A 24,654-nucleotide genomic window follows, 5' to 3' on the forward strand; every position below is an offset into this window, starting at 1 on the left:
CAAAACAGAAACTACTTTAATTAATCACAGACACAGCGACGGGGCGCTGTAAAAGAGTGGGAAAACATAAAAAAATAAACAGTAAAAAAACACACACAAGAAACAAACCAGTGAAAAGTTAAATGCAAACAAATGAAAGTCCTTGTAATCCTGTGTTTTAGAAGTAGCAAAACAAAAAAAAAACATGTAAAACAAAAAAGGGCAACAGAAAACTGTAAAGAGAGAAGGAAGAAGCAGCAAAAGAAAGGAAAAACATACACACAATAAACCTATATACCTTGTATGAGAACGGGAAAGAACGGTGGAAGATGTCGCCTTGCCTGGGAAAGAAATGAAATCGCAGACTATTTGCTTCATGTAAGAAATGCATCTTTTCTTTATTTTCAAAACTTTTCATATAACATATTTCCACTTTCGAGTTGATGTTATCCCCCCCCCCCCCCCCGTTAAGCTAAGCTTTTATTTACCCCCCCTTTTCTTACTACTTTTAAGAAACTTTGGTGTTCTTCCAGTCCAGCCAGTAGTCGCTCTTCAGTTCGTATCGTAAAAGTAGTGCGCCAGTGGGTAGCGTATCGTAAAGGCAAACGCAACGCACAGCAGCTGAAACACGACCAGCAACCGGTTCAGTCGATCCTCTCGGATCGGCCCCGTCAGCAGGATGCAGAAGTTGATGATGGTAAAGTTGTTGCACGTGACCGTCTTACCATCGGCGTCCAGCTCGCACCGTATCAGGCGTAGATGGCGGAACACCTGGTAGCAGAGCCGCCCGAGCGGGTTCAGCTCGTCGACGCGGAACTGTGTTCGGCTGATGTGTAGCAGGTCCGTTGCCGGATCGTGCTTCGGCATACGATGGCGGGGACAGGGAATGAACCGGAACAGCTGCGGCACGGAGTAGAGGAAGTTGAGCACTTGGGGGATGAAGAACAGCAGTACGGTTTTGCTGAAGTGACCGAGGATGCCGACGACCGCGAACGTCATGCCGGACAGGTAGTTGAACGTATCGCCCACAAACACCTGGGAAGGATATCTGGAAGGGGAGGAAAACAAGAAAAAAAACGGACAATTTGAAATCGTGCACGACAACGAATCCTTGCACCAATACAGGCGTAGCGGTGACAGCTGACTGGCTGAAAAGGATAGCAAGCCGTGCTGCCAGTCGGGAGTCACTAAAAAATAGGTAAATTGATTATTTTCTTTAAACGTTTTTTAATAGTTAATTAAAACAACTCCAATCACAATAAAACTGATTCGAATCAAACGGAACAAATTATCAATAACAATTGAAGTGAAATTCCACTATCGCTTCTGGCAACACTTCTGTCAAATTTCTAACACCCTTGCTTTCTCTCGCCACAACCACCACCCCTTGCGTTGCCAAATGCCCACTATGACTCACTTTTTGTTGCATTTCAGCAATGCAAAAACGGGTTGGGTTCGGTGCTGCTAGCTCGACGCGACCATTCGCTCGGACCGTTTCATTCACAAAACCTCCTGAACAGTCCGGTGGCAACGTACGCAGCGCAATGTACGAAGGGGCAACGCGTGTGTGCATGTGCAGTGTGTCTTGCAAGTGTGCAGTAGCAGCAGTAGCATGAGTGCAAAGAGCGACCAGGTTTAAGCGGTGTGAAAAATGTGACTAGGCAACAGTGTGTGTACATCAGCCCAGTAGCGAGCTCCTCTCCCGTAGTGTGTGACGACGAATGCAAGGACGAATTCAAGTGCACGCCCATACATACACAGAGTGGGCGAGGTGAATCGATGTGAAAATTTGGGCAAAAAACACTTTTGCTTCCCGAAAAGTTACAGCTGACATTTCTACGCTCTGTTCCATCCCACCCTACACGGCGGGTGGAACATCCGGATCGCCCACACGCCCATTGCACCCTCCCCCTTCCGTGCGTCGTGCGGGAGAGAGAGCGAGAGAGGGTTGTGCGGGTTGGTCGGGGCCCGGAACCAGAACACTCGAATGTCTCCCGGTGCCAAACGGAAGCTCCCTGACGTACGGCTGTTCCTATGGGGTCTGTTTCTGCTGCAAATCTCGCTCATCTGTCTGTTTCTGCTGTTCGGTTCGCTGCTCGTGTCGACCACAATCGATACGGCCGAGGATGGCGGCGGCGCTACCGGTGGCAACCGACCACCGCAAACAGCTGAACAGCAGCAGCAGGAGCAGCAGGATGTGCAACGGATCGGTACGTCGTTTGCCGTCTGGTCCCCGTTTGGCGTTCGGTTCATCCCAAATCGCACGGTGGCACTGGCGACGGACGATCCACACCGCAACGAGGTCGTCGGGCACGGCGTAGAAAGCGACGTAGACGGACGTCAGCTGTTGCGGGACCAGAAGCAGCAACGTCCGAGACATCCGAAGTATCGTCCGTGGCTGCAGCGCGACGTACCGAAGGCGGAACGGGCGGAGAAATATTTTAGGTGTGTATCGTGTTCTACTTCTTCCCCAGTTCTCCATGCTAATTCCTTAATTTGTGCCCATTTATTCAATTTTCAACAACCGGCACGGGAGTGTCTCGAGTGCAAAATCTCGGACACACGGTGCAAATTGAATTGTTGACGTGCTGTTTTGCTCTCCTCATCCCTCTCTCTCTCTCTTTCCGAGGAGACGACAATTTGGCTCGTCAAGCCTTAAAATCAATTCACAAATTGGTTCATTCAGGGAAGTTATGCTCGTTGCATACGTCACGCTTCTCATCCCCCCCCCATTGGCTCAATCCCTCATAATGAGAGCAGAGAATGGTTTTGTGGCATGCATAAGGGTGAATGGCCAGACACTAATTGGCTTAGAGCGCACACAGCTGGAGGAAGTCCAGCAAGGTGACCCACTGCCACAAAATGGGGACAGAGTTCCTGGTTGTGAAATCAATCTCTTCCGCACATTTCCTTCTCTTTCTAATGTTCTCAACGCCTACTTTTCCTTTTTTTTTACTTCCTCCAGAACCATTTCCTACACCGACTGGCAGGGAAACCGCAAACGACGGTTGTGCTTCATCGAGGGTACGCAGGGCGGGGCACTGGTTGGCGCTGCTGGGGCAACCGGCAAGCGCACCGGCAACAATGAGACTGAACCGATAGATACAGGAATGCGAAGGACGCTGCCGGAAGGAGCAGCAAATGAGCTTAACAACAACAACAACAACAACAACCATGACAGCCCACCGGCATACGACAATGGCGACAGCGTAGTAACCGTTGGAGATGATGGCGTTGGGCGGTGTCGCTGCAACCCACAGTGGCACGGAGCCGACTGTGGCCAGCCGGAGGTGATATGGCGTGCGTTTATCACGTCGAAGATTCCACCCCGCGATCAGACGGCCACACCAAGGCCGGTCGCACGCAATCTGTACTACATCGTGCCGAGCACGTTCATCAGCGCGGAGGTGCTGGAGATACAGCTGATGGAGCTGGCCGATCAGGTCGCCCTGTTTGTGCTGTGTGATCGGCCCGGCACGGGCGCACCGGGGACGGCACCGTATGCCGCCTCCATCGCGCACCACGTCGATGGGACGGACTTTCTGCGCACGCTGCGCGACCGACTGCTGATCGTGTCGGATGCAGCGTGCAGCGGGCGGAACATGTTCCGCAAGCTGCTCAAGTACACCGCCAAGGGTGCGGTCCGGGCGGACGATCTCGTGCTGATCGGTGGGACGGATGAGATACTGAACCGGAAGGCGGTCGCGTACCTCCGCTGGTACGACAACTGGCCCCAGCCGGTACGGTTTCGCCTCAAGCACAATGTGTACGGCTTTTTCTGGCAGCATCCGGGCAACAGTACGGTGATAGGGAGTGGCGCCGTGCAGGTCAGCACGCTGCGCGAGGTGTACGGGTCCGATCCGGATCGGCTGCTGGCGATCGAGAAGCCGGTGATGCTGATCGGCGATCTGAACCACTTCGGCGGTTGGTACTGTCGGCGCTGCTACCAGCCCGGCTCGATCGTGCAGTACTACGAGTACCGGGCGGCGCAGCAGGGAACAGCGGGCGGGACGATGGACACAACACCCGTCGTCCTGCCCGATCCGAAGCGCACGAAGGTGCTGAACGATGAGTACGTGCAGCAGCTGATTGCGGCGGGCAAGGATCTGGAGGATGGCGAGCGGCCGCTCGAACGGTTGAGCCGCCGGACGGACAAGTACTACCAGCCGGAGTACGTGCGGGACAACAGCTGGCGGTTTGATAACATTGTGCTGAATCTGTTTGCCCGCTGGGACGATAATCTCGCGGACGATGATTACTTTAGCTAGGTTTTGCGCGTTGGTTGGCGTTCCAGTCACTCTACGATAACCCTGTTGCGGTACGCAAAACCACCCAACCACCCAGATCTCTTACCCCACCACTCTAAAGCGGGTGCGGGTCCAGGGATCGTACCTGAGGGGCCGTGGGATCCGTGGGGTTTCACACACGGCCGAACAAAACCCACAAATTCTTCCATCCCACAGCAACCGAACACACTAAGAGACAAGCACATCTCAAGGCCAACTGAACGCATCGCAACGCAATCATAATCATAACAACGCATCATCATCATCATCATACGCAAACAAAGCAGTGAAAAACTCCAAAAAACTCGTAACTAGTCAAAATATTGTTCGCACCGCTTCAGAAACCAAACTCATCGTCGTAGTGATTAGCAAATATTTAAATGAAAAATCATAAACTCATAGGTCGATCAAAGGGCTCGGAGACACAGACGGACACGCCCGTATACGACGAGACTCCGAAACACCGAATGGCCATAATGCACGGATCGAAGAGAAGAAAACAAAACAACGTACTGATGAGAGTCCACTGAGGTCATACCTAATCGCTGATATTATCAATATTTATATACACTCTAGCAGGGAATGAGGAGCGACGAGAAAACGAATAGGACAACAAGCTGAGCAAATGCAGGAGGGGGACTGTTTACCAAAAACAGAGCAGAACCCCCCTTTAGCTAGACACCAATTATGCAATAACGTTTTGATACCGTGACTACACACACACACATGAACACCGCATTTATGATCAAGCATCGATCTGGAATGATGAAATGACTGCGGGGAAAAGGGAAGACACCTAGTGAATGTCTAGAAGAAAAGATGGAAGGACGAGAGGACGATGTGACGAAAGAAATGTGATCGATGAGGGCGGAAGAGTGTTAGACAGTCCTTAGAAAAGGGGAGCGATTTTCAGAGTAGAAAAATTCGCTCATATCTTAAATGCAAGAAAATCCACTAATGAAAAAGTCTTCTAACAAGAAAAGGCATGTGTACTGAATGATATAGACATAGAGACTGGTAACAAAGAAGCATGCAAGTGGTGGGCGGACGACGCGCAAGTGATGATGTAATACGATTGCTAGTTATTTGTTTTGTAATTTAGGTAAAATTTGCTAAAATAAATTAACTTCAAATAACGTACAAGTATGGGGCTCTTACCTATTGTATCGCCAAAGCGCCAGCGTAGCACCGATGTAGGGCAGCATGATGTACAGCGAAAACTCGTGCGCCTCGCTGTGGTTACCGTGCAGGATCTCCAGCACATTGAACAGCACGATCGAGCCGGCAATGATCAACGATTGGCACACCTCGAGCCCATTAATGCCGGCCAGGATGTTGATGGCGTTCGTACAAAACACTGCCAGCATGCCCATAAACACGTAGTACAGTGCACCGATGTCGAGCGAGTGGCCCAGCAACGGCCGCACCATCTTCGGCAGTATGACGGTGGTCGAGTTGAAGTTGGTGTAGTACACCATCAGCAGCGGCAGTGAGGCAACCGTCGGAAGGTACAGCTTATCGCGCCACCGCAAGTTCAGCACATCGTCCGCAAACCCGAGCAGGATCATGCAGCAGATCGAGAGCATGGCTGCGATGAACTCTACGAACTGGAAACGAAAACATTAAAAGGATTCCCCTTTTCCCGCTGTGGACCCGCTTTCCCATGAAACACACTCACCTTATCGTGCGGAAAGTCACCCTGGATGGTGGCGGAAAAGTTGCGCAAGAAAGGCACCGGTATGAAAAGGAACAGCGACACCAGAAAGATGCATCCCGTGACCACACCGAACGCTTCGGGGCTGCAAAGGCAAAGGGAAAATGTCATTCAAAAGTGGGGGCCGTTTTCCCATGTTTCCTCCCGGAATGCTTTGAACTCACATCTTGGGCTTGGAGGTTTTGTTCATGTCGATCCCGTACAGATTCGCGTTGATAAACATCGGCTTCATTTTCGGAATGAGGCTACGGCCGGCATAGTACGCCCCAAACGATATGGCCACATTTACCAGCAATGGCACCGGAAGGGACACCGTGTGCCCTAGCACATCGAACTCAAACCGGTGAAACAATGGCATTTTACTGCCCGAACTCAAGACAAACTGAGGAAGTAATCAACGGTGGAAGAGTTTTCCAATGGCTGGTACTTTTCTAACTTAATTACGGTGGGGCTACGTTAACTCATATCACTAGTTTGTTATTGTTTGCCGTCTCAAAACAAACAGTGCAATTTTACAGTTTTGACGCGGCGCAGAAACGTCAAATTTGATCCGCTGTCAAGCTGAGGCGGCGGTCTGTACAGCGAAGGGTTATTTTTCAATCGAACTGTTTTCAGCATTGAGGTTAATCAGAATTCATTACCTTTGATTCGTTTCCATTGTTCACGAAAGTATTTAAGAAACAGGATTAAAGAATTTTGTGGCAGTTCTTATCAGATCAAAAATATAAACACTAGAAAAAAAAAATAACTTTTTGGACACAGGACACACTTGAGGGTTAAATTTCGAACTTTTAACTTTTACCCAGTTGCTCAACCCGAATGTCCATAGTGCAGTCTCGAGGGGAAGTTTCGTGCGCGAGCAATCGTGCCACCCCTATGCTCGTCAGTTCAAGAGAAAAATTCAAACCGAGCAGTCGCAACCGGAACCACGAGTCTCGCGCTGTAGCGTAAAAACCGTTTGCCTAAACGCCGTGTGCCTGCTGTTGCGTATACGCTGTGCCGGGTACTACACACCTCGCGTAACCTCTGTGTTGTTGACGTACGTACACTTCGATCACAGAGCGGTACCCCGGTACGATCCGGCCGATTAGTGGTTTGTGTAACATTCGGTGGAGGGGTTTTCCCTCTTGTCCAATAAATCTATTGCGGTGGATGCGCTCCCCCCCCCCCTCTCCTTGATGTGCCCGATATTGAGTGTATGGCATTGTTGTGAAACGTGTGCATCGGCAAAACATATGTGAGATGTGAGCGAGTGTTCACCGTTCTGTGTGGATGAAAATAGTAGTCAAAGAAACGAAAGATAGTGGAAAATTTGTAAACAGTGCACCAACGCCAAAAGGGAATGTGATAGTCTGTGTTGATCTACACAAAATAAGCATAATTCATTCGATTGCTAAAACCGATTGCTGCGTTCGAATATGCTTGCGTGTTCCGTGTTGACTACGCGAGCTTTGAATAAATAACGTACGTGTCTACGCGGTACAGTACCAAACACCATCGCTTACGGCTTGCTTCATTCCGGTTGAAGGTTTGTGTTTAAAAGGGCTTATGTACACAAAATTATAAAAATTCGTTCGGAAAGCTTCACGGTCAATTCCGATTCGCCCCGCTAGTGTGTTTGACAATATTCTATACACTCTCTCATACAAACACAAACACACACACACACGCGCACGGTAACCGCAGCAAGCCATGAGAACACGCCAGCCCGTTCTAGTAGTTCGTACACGTGAGTCTCGCTAGTGATTGGTGTAGTGGTCGTGTTGGCGCGCAAAAAAAACCTCATACAGTGCTGCTTCCCTTCCACCCTGCTTCCCTTCCACCCATCAAGGGAGTCATCAAGGTGCAGTGAAACACTATCATTGCGGTGTTAGAATCGCAAACCGGCTACGCAATACCACCTGTTCCGTGGCACGTTGCGCCTGGCTACTGCTTCCTTCTCCCCTTGCGCAGCCGAACACGCCGTGGAGAACACACGCATTGCATAAACGACCGGTGCGGGTACGCAAAAGAAAAAAAAAAGGTAATTAGATGGCTGACTAACTGTACAACATGGCTAGTAGAGTTTGTCGCGCTTTCACCTTCCCCACTGTCGTTGAAAGTTTAATTTAGTTTTTATCTGGAAAATTGCCCACCCGGGAATTTCAAAATAAATAAATGAAGGGAACAAAAAACAAAAAAAAAGCTTACGTGCCGGGTATATGAGACACTTTTAGCTTGGTGTGTGTGTGTGTGTGTGTGTGTGTGTGTGTGTGTGTGTGTGTGTGTGCGTGTGTGTGTGGTGGTAAAAAGAAATAACTACAAACCAACTGAAACGACCGTATGTGACATTCGTGAGTCAATCTTCGCGGTTGAACGCAGCTCCGTGCCCGTGGGTTTGTTTTTCTTCCCCCCCCTGGTCGGCTGATTCATGGTGCTGTAGGGCAGTTTTGCATCCACAAATACTTTGCATTACCTACCACAGGCTTTCCCATGTTCGAAAAGAATATTAATACGTTCTTTTTCCAAACAAACTCACCACTGTGCGAGAGCACAAATTATTGATCAGCTTCAATTATTGCCCCTCCCGAGGGAAGGTTCCATTTAATGCTCACCCATATCACGATCCAATTCATCTCTTTGATGGTGTGCTAATGGGCCTAATATCTGTGACAAAAATGTGACCATTTGGGGGGTAGTTTGAATTGAAAGCCAATAAAGAAAAATGGTTGCTTTTATTTAGATAGCACACAAACGTAGCACAAGCAAACTCTAGCGAGTCTCTATCTAATACTGACATCTAAATCCCGGTCAAAGAACCGTATCCACAGTGAAACAAGTCCCCGCTCAACAAGAAAGATCAAATCATCATTTATCTTCTCGAACAAGCTTTCGAATTTCGCTTCCCAAGCAATGAATCGGGGGGAACGCCTGGGATGCACACACGACCTCGACCTTCTCGGTTTCAGAAGAACGGTCACCCCCAACCAAGAGAACAAAACAGACACATAAACACACCAATACACGCGCGCGGTAAACGTTACAGGTACGATCTCTCCAACACGCTCGCGATCGGATCGATTTTCTGTGTGTGCAGCCGCGACGCGCCCAAAGGGAAGCTGCGGAACCATTTTGACGCGATCGCGTCTGCCGCGCACTGTGTGTCTATGTGTGTGTGTGTGTGCGTTTGACAATAATAAGCTTTTATGCTGAGCTTTGAGGGGGGGTGAACGAAGGAGAGGATTGAAGGAACCGGCACATTGTATCCGCGGATTGTTCCACGCAACCACCAACACATGGGCACGCGAAGAACTTGTTTGCGACCGTTGGAGTTTCTAATTGGGCAGGAGCTCACGGATACATTGCGCCTGGCCAGGAGAGGAAAATTTAAGGAAAGAATACAGAGTGCTCCAGAACGGAAAGGAAGCAGAGCTTGAGGCGAATTTTTCGTCGCTGGCATGTTTGGGCAGGAATCGCCGAACCGACAGCCGTGATTGTCATGTTCCTTCCTTCCCAAAACCCCTCGAAAAAAATAGAAAAAAACCCTGTGGCCGTTTCTGCTGCATTCTTTACTCCCTTTTCCTCCAACTATGCTTTCCATTTCACATTCGTGCGCAAAAAAAAATCTCGTTGGTGGCCAACGGCTCTTTTGGACGGTTTCCATTCTTCCCGGGCCATGCGAGACCATGCGGGACATGATGGAACAGGTTTGTCCGTGTCCGTGTTGTTGCGATAAGCCATCTTGAGGGGCAGCAGCCGCCATCGAACGAAAACTTATCCTCCCGTGTCTCTCTCTCTCTCGCGTGCGCGCGCGTGTGTGCATGATAATTTATTTGCCAAAAAAACACACAACCGAAGCCGATCAAAGTTCCTTTTGGGACGGTTGTTATCTTAAAAAAACAAAAAAACGACCGCAACCGTAAACCAACCCCCTTGTTAATGAGATGGAGTTAATGGAGTTAGGAGCGGTGTCTTGGGAAAGATTCTTCTCGAAGCAGCTCACAACCACTCAACCACTGGTCGCGGATTGTGAAATAATCTATTCCCATCTGCCGGTGAGGTTTAAAGTGTTTTATGAATAACAAAACCTACCCGCTGAAACCGTTCCAACCGTTAAACCGAAACGGTGACAGCCGCCACAATAAATCGATCGGAAGCTGTTGCCCCGGTGGCGGGAGATTGTTGGTGCCCACATGGCAGCCTACAAGAAGAATTCATGAGGGGGGGGGGGGAAGCACTTGAACCGAGCACAGGATATGCTTTGCAAAAAAAAAAAAAAACACAGAGCTTGAAGAGGGCGCCTTTTTGGGGTTGTCGTAAATGCAACATCTCTAGTGGCATGTTAACGCCCACTTCCGAGTTCCGCCGTTTTTGTCCGAATGATCGGAGACACTGACACGCCACTGTTAATGTGTGCGTGTACATAAATCGTTTTTCACTGAAAATCTCCCTCTTTTCCCTTACAAATGGGAGCTAAAAAAAAAAAGGGGAGCAAAAGAAACGACACGAAAAAGGGACTTTCTGCTGACATGAGGGCTCGAGCTTGAGTTGAACTGATTCCTGCTGTAAGCACACAATTTACATCAAACACACGGCGCAGTTATGCCATGGCATAAGAAGGTTGTCCTCCTTTTTTTTTTAATACAGTCTTGCGCTTGCACCCTAACCCGGTTACTCGGGCGGTGGAATTAGAGCATCAGGATGCTAAACAGGGAACGGCCCCAGCTACTAAAGCACGGAGCAAGCACACGCGAAGGAGCACACCGAGAGACCGGGACCCGTGGGATGGTGAGAGAAATCTGCATATCATTTGTACCTGAGAAGGGCATTGGAGCACTTAAAACAAAAACAAGAATAAGTAGGGAATAGCCTTTAATTAGGTCCATGTTGGGGCGGCGCACGTTCGTCGAATGAAAGGTGTCGCAAGCCGGTTGTGCGCCAGTAAAGAGCATAAGGGGCAACTCCACTTCCGGCGTTTTTGTAAAGAGATTAATTAAACGGGGGGCAGGGGGGGGGGATGTCTGACTTCCTTGGAAACTGAACCAACTCAATGCCCTTCAGACACGCGGATGAGCATCTTTAAGGCCATCGCCCAAACCCCCACCCCCAAAAAGCAACATAATTAAACCACCGATTAAGTCAAGCTGTTCTGCATACCCCTTTCCGTTGTCGACTCAGACGTTTGTAATACAAAACCCCCAATGCTTCAGAGACCTTGTCCGACGCCCCAAAATTTCCCACCACCAAAAACACTTCCCACTGCCAGCAGCAGGTCCGTTGGTTTTGTGTGTGTTTTTTGCATCATTTTTCCCCCATACTATTGTCGCTGTTTTCGGTGTGTGAAAGACAAATGTGTCAGCAGCAACAATGCAGTTTTGGGTCCCATTCCCATTTCCGTTTTCGACCTCAAAGTTGGCTTTTATGGCGCAATTTGGCAAAAGGTGAACTTTTACCCTTTAACGTTGACATTTTGGGGCATTCTGGCTGGGGATTGGAGGCTACCACTACTACTGAGCCATGGTTGAATGGTTCCAAGATTTCATCACATGAGTGAGCTTTTTGGCCGTTGGGTGGCTTCTGCTTCTGTCTATCGTGTTGTCGATTCTTAATACACCGGCATGCTCTACCGAGCACGCCACGATGACGTAATGGTACCCACTGATAAACCTCGATCGCCCCACATGCTCCACCATGTTGATCTGTAGCTTGTGAAAAATGGAAATGAGCAGAACATTCCAAAATTCCTATCTAATCGAGCATCTTGGTAAACTAATTGTTCTCTGATGCTGCTCCATGTTGGTGCGAGAGAACAAGGTCTATACACACACACACACACACACACACACACACACACACACACACACACACACACACACACACACACACACACACACACACACACACACACACACACACACACCTCATCATGTGCTCATCTCCCATGTAATGCAAATCAAATGCCCGCACTACCGAAGCCAAAGAACTTCAAGTGCGCGCGGTTCGGGCAACCTAGTAAAAGGCTCCATTTGATACTCGTGTGAGAACCAGAACCAAATGCCCCACACCCACATCCCCACCACATCTTTGGTAGTGGGGGAGGGGGGGGGGGTAGTGATCATGCTGACTTGCGTCTTTAAAGCATTGTGTGAGGATCAACGAGTGAGATAGATCGATGAATTGAATCGATCTTCCACGGAGAACTGATAAATCGCAGCGCTCACGATCAATCGATCTCCCAACGCCTTCGTTTGCGTTTGCGGTAGAATCTCACGATCGATCAGTTTGGGTGTAATTACTTGCCAGCTTTTCCAAAGAGTTGCTTGCCCTCCGGTAATGTAATGCTCGTTATCGTGTTACCAAAGTATCCCACCCCCCTCGATGGATGATCAATTAAGCTACGCCATAACATTACTTACACACTCTGCTGGCGTAGGCAAAGTACTCGCTGGCTAAGTGCAGCAGCAAATGTTTGCCTTCTTTTCTGCATGGTTTCAAATGAACACCCAGGTGGAGGAATTCAGCCTGCTCTCTTCTCTTCCGAATAACGACCTTGAACGGCTTGATCGTGTGGCGTTGAAGCAAGAAGTTGCACTCGATCGTAGGTTGTGGTTCTCGGTAAAGGCTTTAAAGTGAAATAACAATCTCCACTCCGGCGCTCATTAACTTGCCATTCCGGATGACATCTCTCAACAGCAACGACCACCATGCGAAGTAGTTGTAAGGTTTCCACGCATAAACCACCCCCAAACACGACAAAGTTAAAAGCAGGAGGAACAGCAGCAGCTTCTAGTTGTCTAGGTGCTGTCGCTCCCTCGCCACAAAGAACGCTCTCCATCTCTACGGCCTGATGTCACCTTGAGGAGATGAGAAAGACGGGGTGCGGGTACGGGGGGCGTACGATGATCGCGATCTTTGCACCTTTGGGTTGCGCGATGCGAGCAACCGTTCTTGGTTACGTTCTAGCCTTGTCATGCCCGCGCCCGTTGAAGCTCTTTTGTCCGACAGCTTCCACGCTAACCGTCCAAATGGCAGACAACTGGCAGGGCCTTGAGACTCGGGAGGGGTGTCTGTCTGTCTGTGGGTGAGTGTGTGTGTGCTTGTTTGTTTGTTAGTGCCATTTTCTCGTGAGATCTAATTGACCTCAACCAGTACGGTGCGTTAAAATGAATCATCATCATCATCACCATCATCACCGTTCTCATGCCGTTCTGGGTGTAATGGCTAACCTTAGACCTCGTGCTACTGCTACTTCTCAGATCTATCTAACTTGCTCGAACCGGGGGGTGCGAACTTTAATTGGCGCTCGAAGTGGAGTTAGAAACAATACTGAATTGTGTGCTCTAGCGTACAGCTCTTGCAGCAATAAAATAACTCGCGCAGATCTGTTCCGCGTAAAAGGACCCGCGTGGCATTTATTTTTATGATCTAAAACCTTTTATGGACACACAACAGCAGCCAGATTAGTGCTAGATCTCCCAGTGCCAGTTATTGCTTCACCGGTAATGTGAGAAAATTGAAGTATATACGCCTGTTGGTGGACGTTGCTACTTCTATCTATGGTCTGTAACTGGTTACATGTGAGCGTAGCGTCCAGTGTTGCCTCGAGGCTCTGGTTGCGAGTGGTCTGTCGATGTTAAGGCTCTACCCTTACCCGACTACCAACAGAGAGTGAGTGAGTGAGAGAAAGGATGCATCCTACGCAATGCTGGGATCGAATGCCTGGAGTCCTATTAATGCGCCGACTTCTGCTGCCAAATACATACCATTCCGACCACGCACCGGCCCGTGTAGGCTGTGTGGCCCTTTACGCTTCCAAATTCCAGACAGACGCTGTTGTACGATTTACTTAATGCCCGTCGCCCGCGCCTCGAGATCGCCGTCACTGCTTTGCATACTGATGCTGTATCAGTATCGGAAACGGTTCGCCGCTTTCGTTTTGTAACAGCAAAACATGGCACTACGAGAACCTAGAATCAAGCTTTTTTTTTGTACGATCTCGATTAGAATCGGGTTGGTGCAGGTGTGTGCGCAACGATGCGAGCGCTGGGAGGGTGCTAGGATTACGCCCAGCGACACTTGCGTGCGATGGTTCTGCACTACAATCTTCACGCACTGTCTGTTACAGCCGTTACAGTAGATCGGTTGCTAGAATGCGCAGCGAACCGGTTTGGGGACCTGTTTTTCCAAGAGGCGGCGGGGTGAGTGATAATTGATTGGTGAACGGAAGGGACGCAGCAGCGGCAGCCGGTTGCTTCAAGGACGACATTTTTGCACTCGCGTCAGAACGGTGTTATAATGACGGGGACAAGTCGTTTTCATTCAATTCAACGACGAATGTAATACAAGCACAACCTGAGATGAGAGCACAAAAAAAGAACAGTTATGAATGCAAGGTAACGATCATGTTAGGGCAATTCTGCTGTTAATAATGCATAAATTAAGGCGTTCTTACAAAATTCGCCCAAAAGTATGCAATTTGCGTGACAACAGTCATTCCAATGTGACTATTATGATGTAAAAATGCCTTAAAATGCAAAATAAAACTCTTTAAAAGGAAGTTAACTCCCTTACACAAACATTACTATAACTTGGAAACTTCCACCCGATATCGCTTATCGCTTCGGGTATATCGATTCTTCGGAACAGCTTTGCACCCAAAGTTGGGTGCAACTATTTAAGCTACTACCACCGCGTACCAGCAACACCTGTCGATAACGATTTCGAAAGAACACAGGCACGATAACAAAACCGGGGGACTATTTTCAAGCTCTCGAATCTTATCAGTCTCGTCGTTAGATACAACCGTTTTGTCCCCTGGAGCTGCAACCAGGAAACGGAGAGAAAGTACTACGGTCACGGAATCGGAAACAGATTTGTTAACGCAATTGATTGATGGACACAGTAGTGGGCATGAGTCGTGTCTCAAAGGGGTGGTGGGGGGACATTAGATCGATCGAGGCACTCATTTCGTATAAAAAATTATTACGAAACCGCCCATTCCCGGATGAATCACAAGAAAAAGGTTGTCCATTCCTTCGGTGTGCCCCCTACTCATCCGAGTACCGGAGTACCCCCCCACTAGCCCACTTCCCCCGTATTCGAGTAGATAAATAAACATTACGCTCCCCTTGCTTCACCAACACGAACCGAGCGAAAAGAGCGGTCGGTGCAAACTTGCATAACGTGCTTGCAAATAGATGCACTTCCGCTACAAGAAAAAAAAAACCGGGGTGATTTTCTGCCACCAAGCAAGCAACAACACACAAAGCTCGTGCCCATATTGCTTGTTTCATTGTTTTGTGTGGAGATTATTTGTAAGACCTTTTTTTACACACTTTCTTTCTCTCTCCCTTTGTTGGGGCCTTGGAAATGGCTTCCCGAGCAGAACACGCTTCAGCTAAGCACGTAAGACAGTCTTCATCGTGTGATCGTGAGCTGTGCCAACATTAGGGCAACACGGTACACGGATTAATCGCACTGCTTTGTCCCACCGTCCGTGGCGCGTTAATAAGGCTCGCAGACCCTGGAATAGGGAACGGGGAAGTGTTGGGACACTAATCTTGTGCATCGAACTACTGGTGCTTGTCACGGGCGTTTTTGGTATTTAATTTGGGTTATTCGGTCAGCAGCAGTAGCAGTGGCAACAGGAAAAATGGGGCTTAACTTCCACCGTTTGCACCGTGTCGAAGTGCAGTGGGAAATTAGGCGAACGGGCGTTGGATTATAAAATGTTGGACAACGTCAACCAACCTTTGTGTGATGGACACATTTCGACGACACAACATAATAGTGAAATGACCCCATTTACCATTCCCAAAAAAAAAATGGGGAAAAGTGAAATTGGAAGCAAATTATGGACAACTGCCACCACCCCATATTCGATGTCTATTTGCGCTGGGCCAAGCCTCCTCCGGGGCGCTGCGATTTGTCATTCCCGGCCCTCGGCAATGTGGTATGTTGGTGGCCACTGGCCAACATCAGCTCGATCGATAGTTACGATTTGTTTTGCAGCACACACACACACACACATCAACAAATTCAAAAACAAATAAGCAAATGTGACATTCGCTGGCATCGTTTCAAAACGTTCCAGAAGCCAAATGCCCGATCATCAATGATCATCGTACCAAGGGGGAATGACGACAATTACGACAATTGTGTGCACACAACACTGACAATTATGGCCACCGAAACGACAACGGGGAAGACCTGCATCATGCGCTTTGTGACTGCCATATTGGACGGGCGGGGAAACCAGTAGACTTCCCATTTTTAGACTACTTCCGATCCAATGTACTTGTCCGTTGGGCCCGTGACAGTGATTCATCCAACACTGGCATTCAAAGTAAAAGCGGCTGGATGTTTGCTAACACACAGAAGAAGCTCGAAGGGAAGATGAGAGACACACGAGAGAGAGAGAGAGAGAGAGAGAGAGAGAGAGAGAGAGAGAGAGAGAGAGAGAGAGAGAGAGAGAGAGAGAGAGAGAGAGAGACACGAGAGAGAGAGAAGCTGCCAGAGATGGATGACTCATCTTTCCGTGGAGGGTATTGCACCTACATTAATATGCGTCCTACTCCTCATTATAAAACAATTCACATGCAAATCATAGACTTTCGGGTTGGTTTGCTGTATCGAGTTACCGAAATAAAGGGCAAACGGATAATTCTGCTGCTCCGACCGGTGAATTGGATGAACTTGAAGGGATTGGTTTCATCTCCAGCTAAACTGCAACTGAGCAGAAATGTGTGAACCTTGCAGACTGTAGAGAGTAGCTGTGTAAAGGTTGCTGGTTGGAACAAGATTATATTTCTAGAATCTTACATTAATAATCATAGCCTACTATTTTACTCAAGGCTTGCTCTTCAACAGAAACTAAGTCGCGACAGACTCACACCAGTGTGACACTGTGTCACCATATAGCAGTGCTGATGATCTCATTTTAGCCCGTCTGTCCGCTCTTCCGCAGACCGAACAAGGCCGTACAATGAGTGCATTCAGACGGGAAGCCTCCCAAAACAAGGTGTGTAAAGTGGTAGGTGATTTCGGTTTATTTTCGTTTCTCCTACGCACACACACCACAAGCTAGATGCTGATTTACGGATGCTTTTACTGGAACGGGCTGTGGGTGTTTTGATGAGCGTTTGAACAGCTGTAAGCCAATATGAATGGGGCGATTTGTGCCGCAGGGAGCTGGTAATGGCGTAGAAATGCATGTTTGATTGGCTAAAGGTGGATTTAAGTTGCATAAAAAATGTGTTTTAAATTAGAAAATACTCTAATGCCTGTTTTTTGAAATTACTTTGAATTTTAGGAATTATATTTTAAACAATTTGGTATACCATAGACCATTAAATTCGCCTCCCGGTGCAATTACACCTTGAATTTCTGCCTCAAATGTACCACTTTAAATTAAACGTTCCCATTTTGCTATCGATCAAACTTTGTCTGCCAGCTCCCCAGGGTGCCTTTTGTCAAACGGACATTCTTTTGCTCCTTCGTTCTTTTCCTTCCTTATCACTTCAAACCATGCCGTGCCATGCTTCTGGGTGCACGAAATTAAAAGTCAACTCCCTTTTCGCATCGTTAAAGTTCTCTCCCCAAAAGACTCTTATCACCAGCTTCACCTTCGCTCGCTGCCAACAATCGAAATCGCAATTCAATTTAAACTTTTACGCGCGCAACCTTCACGCGCGCACCGAGGATTTGGATGCAAATCGATGCGCTTTCCTGCAAAACGTAATTTACATTCATTACCATCTCGCCTACTACGTTTAGCTTTAGCTCTCTCTCTCTCTCTCTCTTTCCCCCGAGGGCTTTCTGGAATGGTGTGGAATTGATTTTTGCACCGGCATTGCTGTTTATGTATATGGAACTTCCAACCGGTAAATGATTGCCGCTTGGGGATTTGTTGAGCCGTCGGACGTGATTCTCTGCATTTGCTCATTAAAAAGCTTTAATACAGCTTTTTTATGGAGCACGTTTGAAATGGTTTGTTGAAAATTCAATTTCAATTTCAAGCTGTTCTGTTACTAATAGCAAATGTTTCAGTTACACACGGACACACACACACGGGGCCATAAAAGAAGGTAAGAAACCCTATATAATACCGGTGGCTGCTGCGGTTGCTTTGCCCGCATCTGGTGCAGTGGCGCACGCTGCACTGGCCTGCATTATGTCATGTGCAGCGTGCAGTTGCGAATGCAATTCTCCGCGTGGCCCCCTTTTTGGTACCCCAGTTCGGTATGCGCGACACTTAGCGAATGGAAAATCTAACCTTACCTCGGCAAAATTATGCTGCAAAAGGTATTGTTTTTTCTTATATCTGTTGTCCCCCTTTTAGGCCGCCATTGTTAATGGGTATATTGATGAAGAAACACTACTCAACAGTCGCTTCGCTTGTGTGTGTTTGTGTGTATGAAGTAGGGGCGAAGCGAAAGTGGTACGAAATTACACTTCAAGAATTTGCCCTGTAATTGTACCACACAGCAGGCCTTGAAGTGACGCGGCGCACTACAGAGACAAAGAGGCAGTACAGCCTCGCCATTCCCCTTGTTACAGCATCATACGCCATTCATATCCCGCCTGATGACTCAATCACAAAGTGATTTGATTTGTTTTGATTATGAAAGGAATTAAAAGTCATTAATATTTTCATAAATAATGTTTAACATGCTAACGAAGTTCGGAAGTTGCTATCTTTCCCTATCAATCGCTCTACTTTATCGCACAAAACCCGCTTAACGCGATAATAAAACAAAGATAACGATCCTAATTTGGCGCCAACACGCACAGGCGCTTTGGCTTCATTTTTTTTAAATTAATTTTCCCTTTTTTTCTTCCATTTCTTCCCTAGGAGCTGCACCGTAAGCAGCGACTCACGATGGATTTGCACAGACATTAGTGTGGATTATATTTTGGCCGATTTCGCTCCGGGGGCTGGTTTTGAAGCGGCAGAACGCAAACACAGCACAGCACTAGGAGCTGAGTGCTACAATGAGATAAACAAACCACTGGCCGCAGCACTGGTCGCGGGTGTGTGTGTTAATCTGGTTCTGAATCACTCCTCCCTTCCCAGATTTGGGAAAAGTAAATAAAAAAAGAGCCCGTAACAAAACGAGGAGCGGTCAAACGGACTTCAAGCCAGCTTAGAGGCTTCCGTTAAGTCCGGAGCAAAGTTCGTTGTTTGTATTTCGTTTCGCAAAATTCCCCTAACATAAAACACACACGCAAAATGTCTGACATTTGCGATTTTGAGTGGTCAAACAATCGGTACCGGCACAATCTCACCATCTCGGAGCTAAAGCTCGGCTTCAACCGGAACGAACCGACCGACCGAAGCCGCGCCCTGATCGCCCTCAAAGAGCTGATCGGAGCGAGCCGCGATTACGCACTCAAGGACAAATCCTGCTTCCAGGACGACGAGTTCCTGTTCCGCTTCCTGTACGCGCGCAAATTCAACGTGAACGAAGCGTTCCAGCTAATCATCAACTACCACGCCTACCGGCAGCGCAACGCCGCCATCCTGCAGCGGCTCTCGGTGCTGGACGAAACGATACAGATCGCGCTGCGGGACGGGTTCCCGGGCGTGCTGCCGAACCGGGACCGGCGGGGCCGCAAGGTGCTGGTGTTCTTTACCGCCAACTGGGACTACGCGTCCTACTCCCTAGTCACCGTGTACCGGGCGATGCTGCTCACGGTCGAGAAGCTGCTCGAGGACAAGCAGAACCAGGCGAACGGGTTCATCGCGATCGTCGACTGGACCAACTTTACCTTCCGCCAGTCGTCCAACCTCAACCCGAAGGTGTTGAAGCTGATGATCGAGGGCCTGCAGGTTAGTTAGTGATTTGGACGTTTTTTTTCGGGTTTGACAGCGCCCTCTAACGGGAAAAAAAACAATCCCCTTTCCAAACCTCTTCCCTCCCTAGGACTGCTTCCCGGTACGGTTCAAGGCGATCCACTTCATCGGCCAACCGTGGTACGTCGAGGCCGCCCTAGCCGTCATCCGACCCTTCCTGAAGGAGAAGACGCGCGATCGGATAAAGCTGCACGGCAGCAACCTGTCCACGCTGCACGACTGCGTCGCCCGGGACATCCTGCCGACGGAGCTGGGGGGCGAGGGACCAACGTTTAATCCACTCAACTGGTACCACGAGCTGCTCGAATCGAGCCAAACCGTCACCAAGCCGGCCCCGTCGTACTGTCTCAGCCAGACGCAGATCTACACCAAAACGCCCGCCCAGTTTGTGCCGGTGGTTGGCAAGGGCAAGGGTGCGGATCTATCGCCCGCCCCGTCTCGCTCACCGTCGCCACCGTCCTCGCTTTCGGCCTCGAATGGGGCCGAGTTCCTGAAGGCTGCCACCAAGGCGGCCGCCGTCAAGATCGGTGTGCTGACGGCGAAAGCGAACGATCCGGCCACCAACACGCTGCTGGGCGTGACGGCCGGTGCCGGCGGCTGTGAGTTGTGACACCGCATCGAGAGGATGATGATGCTGAGCTCGAGCCAACAGCAGCGGCGGCAGCAGCAACAGCCCACTAAAGACTGGATCGTTACGGTGGCCAACGGTGGTCCGCACTGCGCTATGATGATCTCATACCGGGTACAGAAGCGTTCGTGGTGGTGAAGGATCTGGTGAGAAATAGTCTGGCAGGTGTCTAAGAAACGGAGGGGCCTTATACTACTAGAACTGATGAGGTTTTTAAGGCATGGAAGCAGTGTGTTCATCCAAGCAAGCTGATCTTTCCTCATTGCGGCATGGAAGAAGGGGAAAGTTGTTTAGAATTCCGGCAGATGGCGCTTGGTTGTTGAGTGTCAAGACATAACTCTCTTTCTCTCTTTCACTCTTTTCTATCGCTCTCTTTCCTTCAAAACAAAGTGTGCCTGATCGTGGAGTATTGAAGGCCTTTCAAGGCGATTCTTCTGGTGAGGCGACTCTTCACGAATTTAATTGACTGGAATTTCATACTCCAATCCAAAATCTATGTAATACAGAGGTCAAGTCATCCAGAATATTTGATCAAAAAGCGTGGGAAAGTTTTGACAGCTGGATGAAAAAGCTTCACCGCGAGGCTACATGAGGTGAAATATACAGCGAAATGAACTATTTGACTGGCGAAACAACGTTTGTTCATAATTTTGTTACAAAAGTTGATGGATATACAAAAAAAGATAGAATTATATTGCAATTATCGATTGTAACAAGATCAGTGCCTAATTAGGACGAAATCATGTGCAGCTCAAGAGGACAAAAGCTAAGAGGCTAGATTCCTGATTGTGGTCGTTTTTAAGTGATGAATCACTGAAAAAACCACGTACCTGAGAAGGCAATGTATAGTTACACTAGGTTTTGTGCAGAAAATGCACAATTGGCCTTAAAAAGAGTTTGGTTGTGTGTAATCGTTTGTGAACCCTTTTTCATCTAACTGTCAAAAACAAGCTTTGAAAATGATGGATCAAAATCAAGATATGCATCGACCTCTGTATCATATAGACTTTGCTCCAATCGTGCATGTATCTACGCCTACTTGTTGACATCTACATAGCCTAATATGTTCGGGTTTTTGCATATTAAAATAAGGCCTAAACAGAAAGGCTCATTCTTGCACGTAACTCCAACACCGACCTGAAGACGTGAACGGCGCTTTAAATTGTCACTATTAGCTAAACCCTTGATATTGTTTCACTTCCCGCAAGCCCATTGTCTGCTGGATGCGTCTGGTTGTCCAGTGCGTGAGTCATCCACCACCAACACTACACCAAACGATACGACCTTCTGCGCTTCACCTGTCCGCCGTTTTGCAGGTTCGCTCAAGAAGGCGTCTACGTCTTAAGCTGCACACCCGAAGCCCGCGATGGTCAAGGTTAGTCCATTGCCACTGGGCTGGGCACAAATCTGTGTCCCGCATTTCGAACTCACCGGCAAAACCCGGTTGGCCTTCTAGGGTAAGCCGTGTGTCCGTACCCCCTTATTTAGATGGCGTGTCTTTAACACGCCATGTCCAGCCGAGGGAGGACAATTTCCGCTTTGGTGTGTGTGTGTGTTATTTTGTTTCTCCTCCCTGTCTCGGGCGCACAGTAATGCGGTCAGTAATGTGATACATGTGCAGACTGTGTACTGGTCGGTCGTGTAGTGTGCGTTTGCGCCGTTTTGTTTAGGGGAGAAAGGCTTCGGCGCTCGGGCTGGGGACATTGCAGCTGTAGTGCACAGGGGACGCTGGGAGTTGGCCATGCGTGACTTACTTACGTGTTCGGAAGGGGCACAAATTGAACCGTGGGGGGAAGTGTAATGAGGCCGAACAGTGAAATGAAGACTTTAATTAAGGCAAGCGAAAGGGGAAGAGGAAATTGTGCCTGCCTTTAACGGTCGGCAGCAGTCACTCTCCCTTACTTCCTTGAGTAAAAGACAAATTTCTAGAATTTGCACACACACAAACACTCTCTCTCGGGGTGTTATTAATATGTTTCATCCAACTCTCAGCGCAGAACGGTACACGTGAAGCCACACCATATGGCCTTGTGAGACCAATAGTTCCCAACAGCACTGCGCGAGCCGGCCGGGTGCTTCACTAAACTGCACCACTGCACCAAACGCTGGCGACGTTTACGGTGGGGTGGCATGCATATTTTAATGCTCACCACCCCATTTTACCACCCCAACCCACGTGCCCAATCGCGGTCATTTTGCGTGCATTCATTCGATACAGGTTCTGCGCGCCCGCGTTCTTGGCGGCTTGCGTATATGATGGCGCCATACGCAATGGCACCACGGTCGGTCGGGTTACGGGTAAACGGTTTTTTTCCTGCTTAATAATGAAACAGAGGGAGAGGGAAGCCAACATGAGCGAGTAAAGGTGAAGTTTTGTAGGTGAACTCCTTTGCTCCCTGCTTACGACGCAGGGAACGCCGCAACGATATAAAAAGGGACGCATTTAACGCTGCTGACTCCTCCAGAGGGTACAGATAAAAAGGTACACCTTTGCGAGATGCCTTCCTTCTTGAACAGAATGCACTTAATTGCAGTTACCGCACGGCATAATTATCCTCCGATTTCGCTGCCCTTTCGTCCATCTTTCCTGGGTTGGGACACTTTTATACGCCTTTTAACGGCGCGTCGAAGGCGATCGAAGCAGTTGCAAGAGAGTAAGTGACGATAAGCTAAACTACCGAGGCCAGACCAATTACAGCTACATTGTAGAGCGTTGAATGCTGGATGGCGTGGTGAAAACGGCAAAAAAGAACGCACCGTTGTATGGGTAAAATCTTTCACAATTTTTCCCCTTCAATATCTAATTTACATTAAAATATGAGCAACAACTTCTTGTAGTAACTTCCCTTACCGCCGAGGATATAACACGCATTATAGGAACAGCTTACACACTGCGTTCCATTCAGCCTCCATACTTCATTTCCACCACAAGTCCACAAGGGAGGGGGAGGGGGGGGGCGGTTGCCTGTGTATTTAAAATGCACTCGATTTTCACCCGACCCACGTGTCAACCAGGTTTGCAACCGAACAGGTTAGTCGCCGTCCATTGAACTGCTCGAGATCATCGCCCACGGGCACAGACACTAAACAGACAGACTCGAATTAAGAGACTCGCTTGACCCGCAAATCGGCGGAGGTTTTTGAACGCACAAGGACACACCGAAAGCTAATAATTAATATGCAAAATTAAAGAAAAAACACGCTTTCCCTTTTTTTTTTGTTTTGGTAATCATCGAGTGTGATGCAATAGCAAAGGGAGAAAAATAGCATAAAATTAAAAATAAACAAAAAAGAAGGAAAACATGGTGGCCTTATCAGTGAAGGGCAATAAAGAGATAGAGAGCTTATGATCTTAGAAGATTAAACACAGCAAAACTCTAACGCATTCGTAAGTGAAGTGAAAGATTTCGAATAAATTAGGGTAAGAAAAAGGCACTAGATAGGTAGCTAGGCGTGTAATTGCATTGTTTGTAATGATATTCATTCAGTCCGTCCGTTGAAGTGCACAGCTTTATGCTTTCTGTTCCCCTCTTCTTACGGTCATCGGAATTGTAAGCGACTTAGCTTTACTACTAAGCACACACACCATTTCTTCATCTTCATCCACATCTTGCATTACAAGTTCACAACTTTATCCCATATTATTCCTCTTCTGTCCTTTTTGGTGTAAAGTCCTAGATGGAGGATGCACGTTACGGTTTGTTCCATAGTGTAAGTCCTTAGCCAGTAAGGAGTAGCATTTTGGACATGGTGGAGAAAAAAGAACGAAGAAAACGCTTCAATTCAGAGAGCATCACTGCATCGATCGTTTGTCGAAAAGTGCATTTGTAAAGTAGGGAAAGAAAAGAAGAAGAAAAAAAATAAGGTTAAAATATAATTACTGCGAAAGCTTTCCCCCTGTTTTGGTTTTGCAGTGAGCGGAATATCATATTCACCTTACAACGCGTTTGCTTTTCATTGCATTTATTTGTGCGCCGTATCCGAAAGTCTTTCCAGCAAACACCGCAGTAACACAACGACTTGAGTAAGTGGGTAGATGATTCATCGACGATGGCACACACAGACACCGTGCTAAACGATTGCAATCCGCGTACGATCCAACGTCAACCACTGGCAGTTGGTGGGCGTTGTAACAGTTAGTGCTCCCACTGCAGCTCGATCGATCCTTCTTGGTGTTCAGATGCAACGGTTGGATGCACCCTAAAAGCCCCGA

General features: G+C 48.3%; 3 protein-coding genes across 5 annotated transcripts; 2 read left to right on the forward strand and 1 right to left on the reverse strand.

Moving 5' to 3' along the window:
• Positions 1-347: 347 nt before the first annotated feature.
• Positions 348-6,494, reverse strand: LOC121595983 (UDP-N-acetylglucosamine--dolichyl-phosphate N-acetylglucosaminephosphotransferase). Its single transcript, XM_041920501.1, has 4 exons — positions 6,144-6,494; positions 5,944-6,064; positions 5,424-5,872; positions 348-1,027 (listed from the first exon to the last, which is right to left on the reverse strand). Exons 1-4 carry the CDS (start codon positions 6,335-6,337, stop codon positions 532-534), a joined length of 1,260 nt encoding a protein of 419 aa, XP_041776435.1. The 5' UTR covers positions 6,338-6,494; the 3' UTR covers positions 348-531.
• LOC121595982 (beta-1,4-mannosyl-glycoprotein 4-beta-N-acetylglucosaminyltransferase) lies at positions 1,369-4,958 on the forward strand. Its single transcript, XM_041920500.1, has 2 exons — positions 1,369-2,424; positions 2,945-4,958. Exons 1-2 carry the CDS (start codon positions 1,967-1,969, stop codon positions 4,245-4,247), a joined length of 1,761 nt encoding a protein of 586 aa, XP_041776434.1. The 5' UTR covers positions 1,369-1,966; the 3' UTR covers positions 4,248-4,958.
• A 348-nt stretch (positions 6,495-6,842) lies between the features above and the next one.
• On the forward strand, positions 6,843-24,333 carry LOC121595984 (clavesin-2-like). Of its 3 annotated transcripts, none has more exons than XM_041920502.1 (3): positions 6,843-8,002; positions 18,812-19,789; positions 19,884-24,333. In XM_041920502.1, exons 2-3 carry the CDS (start codon positions 19,190-19,192, stop codon positions 20,421-20,423), a joined length of 1,140 nt encoding a protein of 379 aa, XP_041776436.1. In that variant the 5' UTR covers positions 6,843-8,002; positions 18,812-19,189; the 3' UTR covers positions 20,424-24,333. The 3 variants fall into 3 exon arrangements, with proteins under 3 accessions (XP_041776436.1, XP_041776437.1, XP_041776438.1); XM_041920503.1 differs by having other exon boundaries at positions 6,843-7,507; XM_041920504.1 differs by having other exon boundaries at positions 6,843-7,018.
• The last annotated feature ends 321 nt before the right edge of the window (positions 24,334-24,654 follow it).

The sequence above is a fragment of the Anopheles merus genome, chromosome 3R (genome assembly GCF_017562075.2).
Source record: "Anopheles merus strain MAF chromosome 3R, AmerM5.1, whole genome shotgun sequence".
Lineage (NCBI taxonomy): Eukaryota > Metazoa > Arthropoda > Insecta > Diptera > Culicidae > Anopheles > Anopheles merus.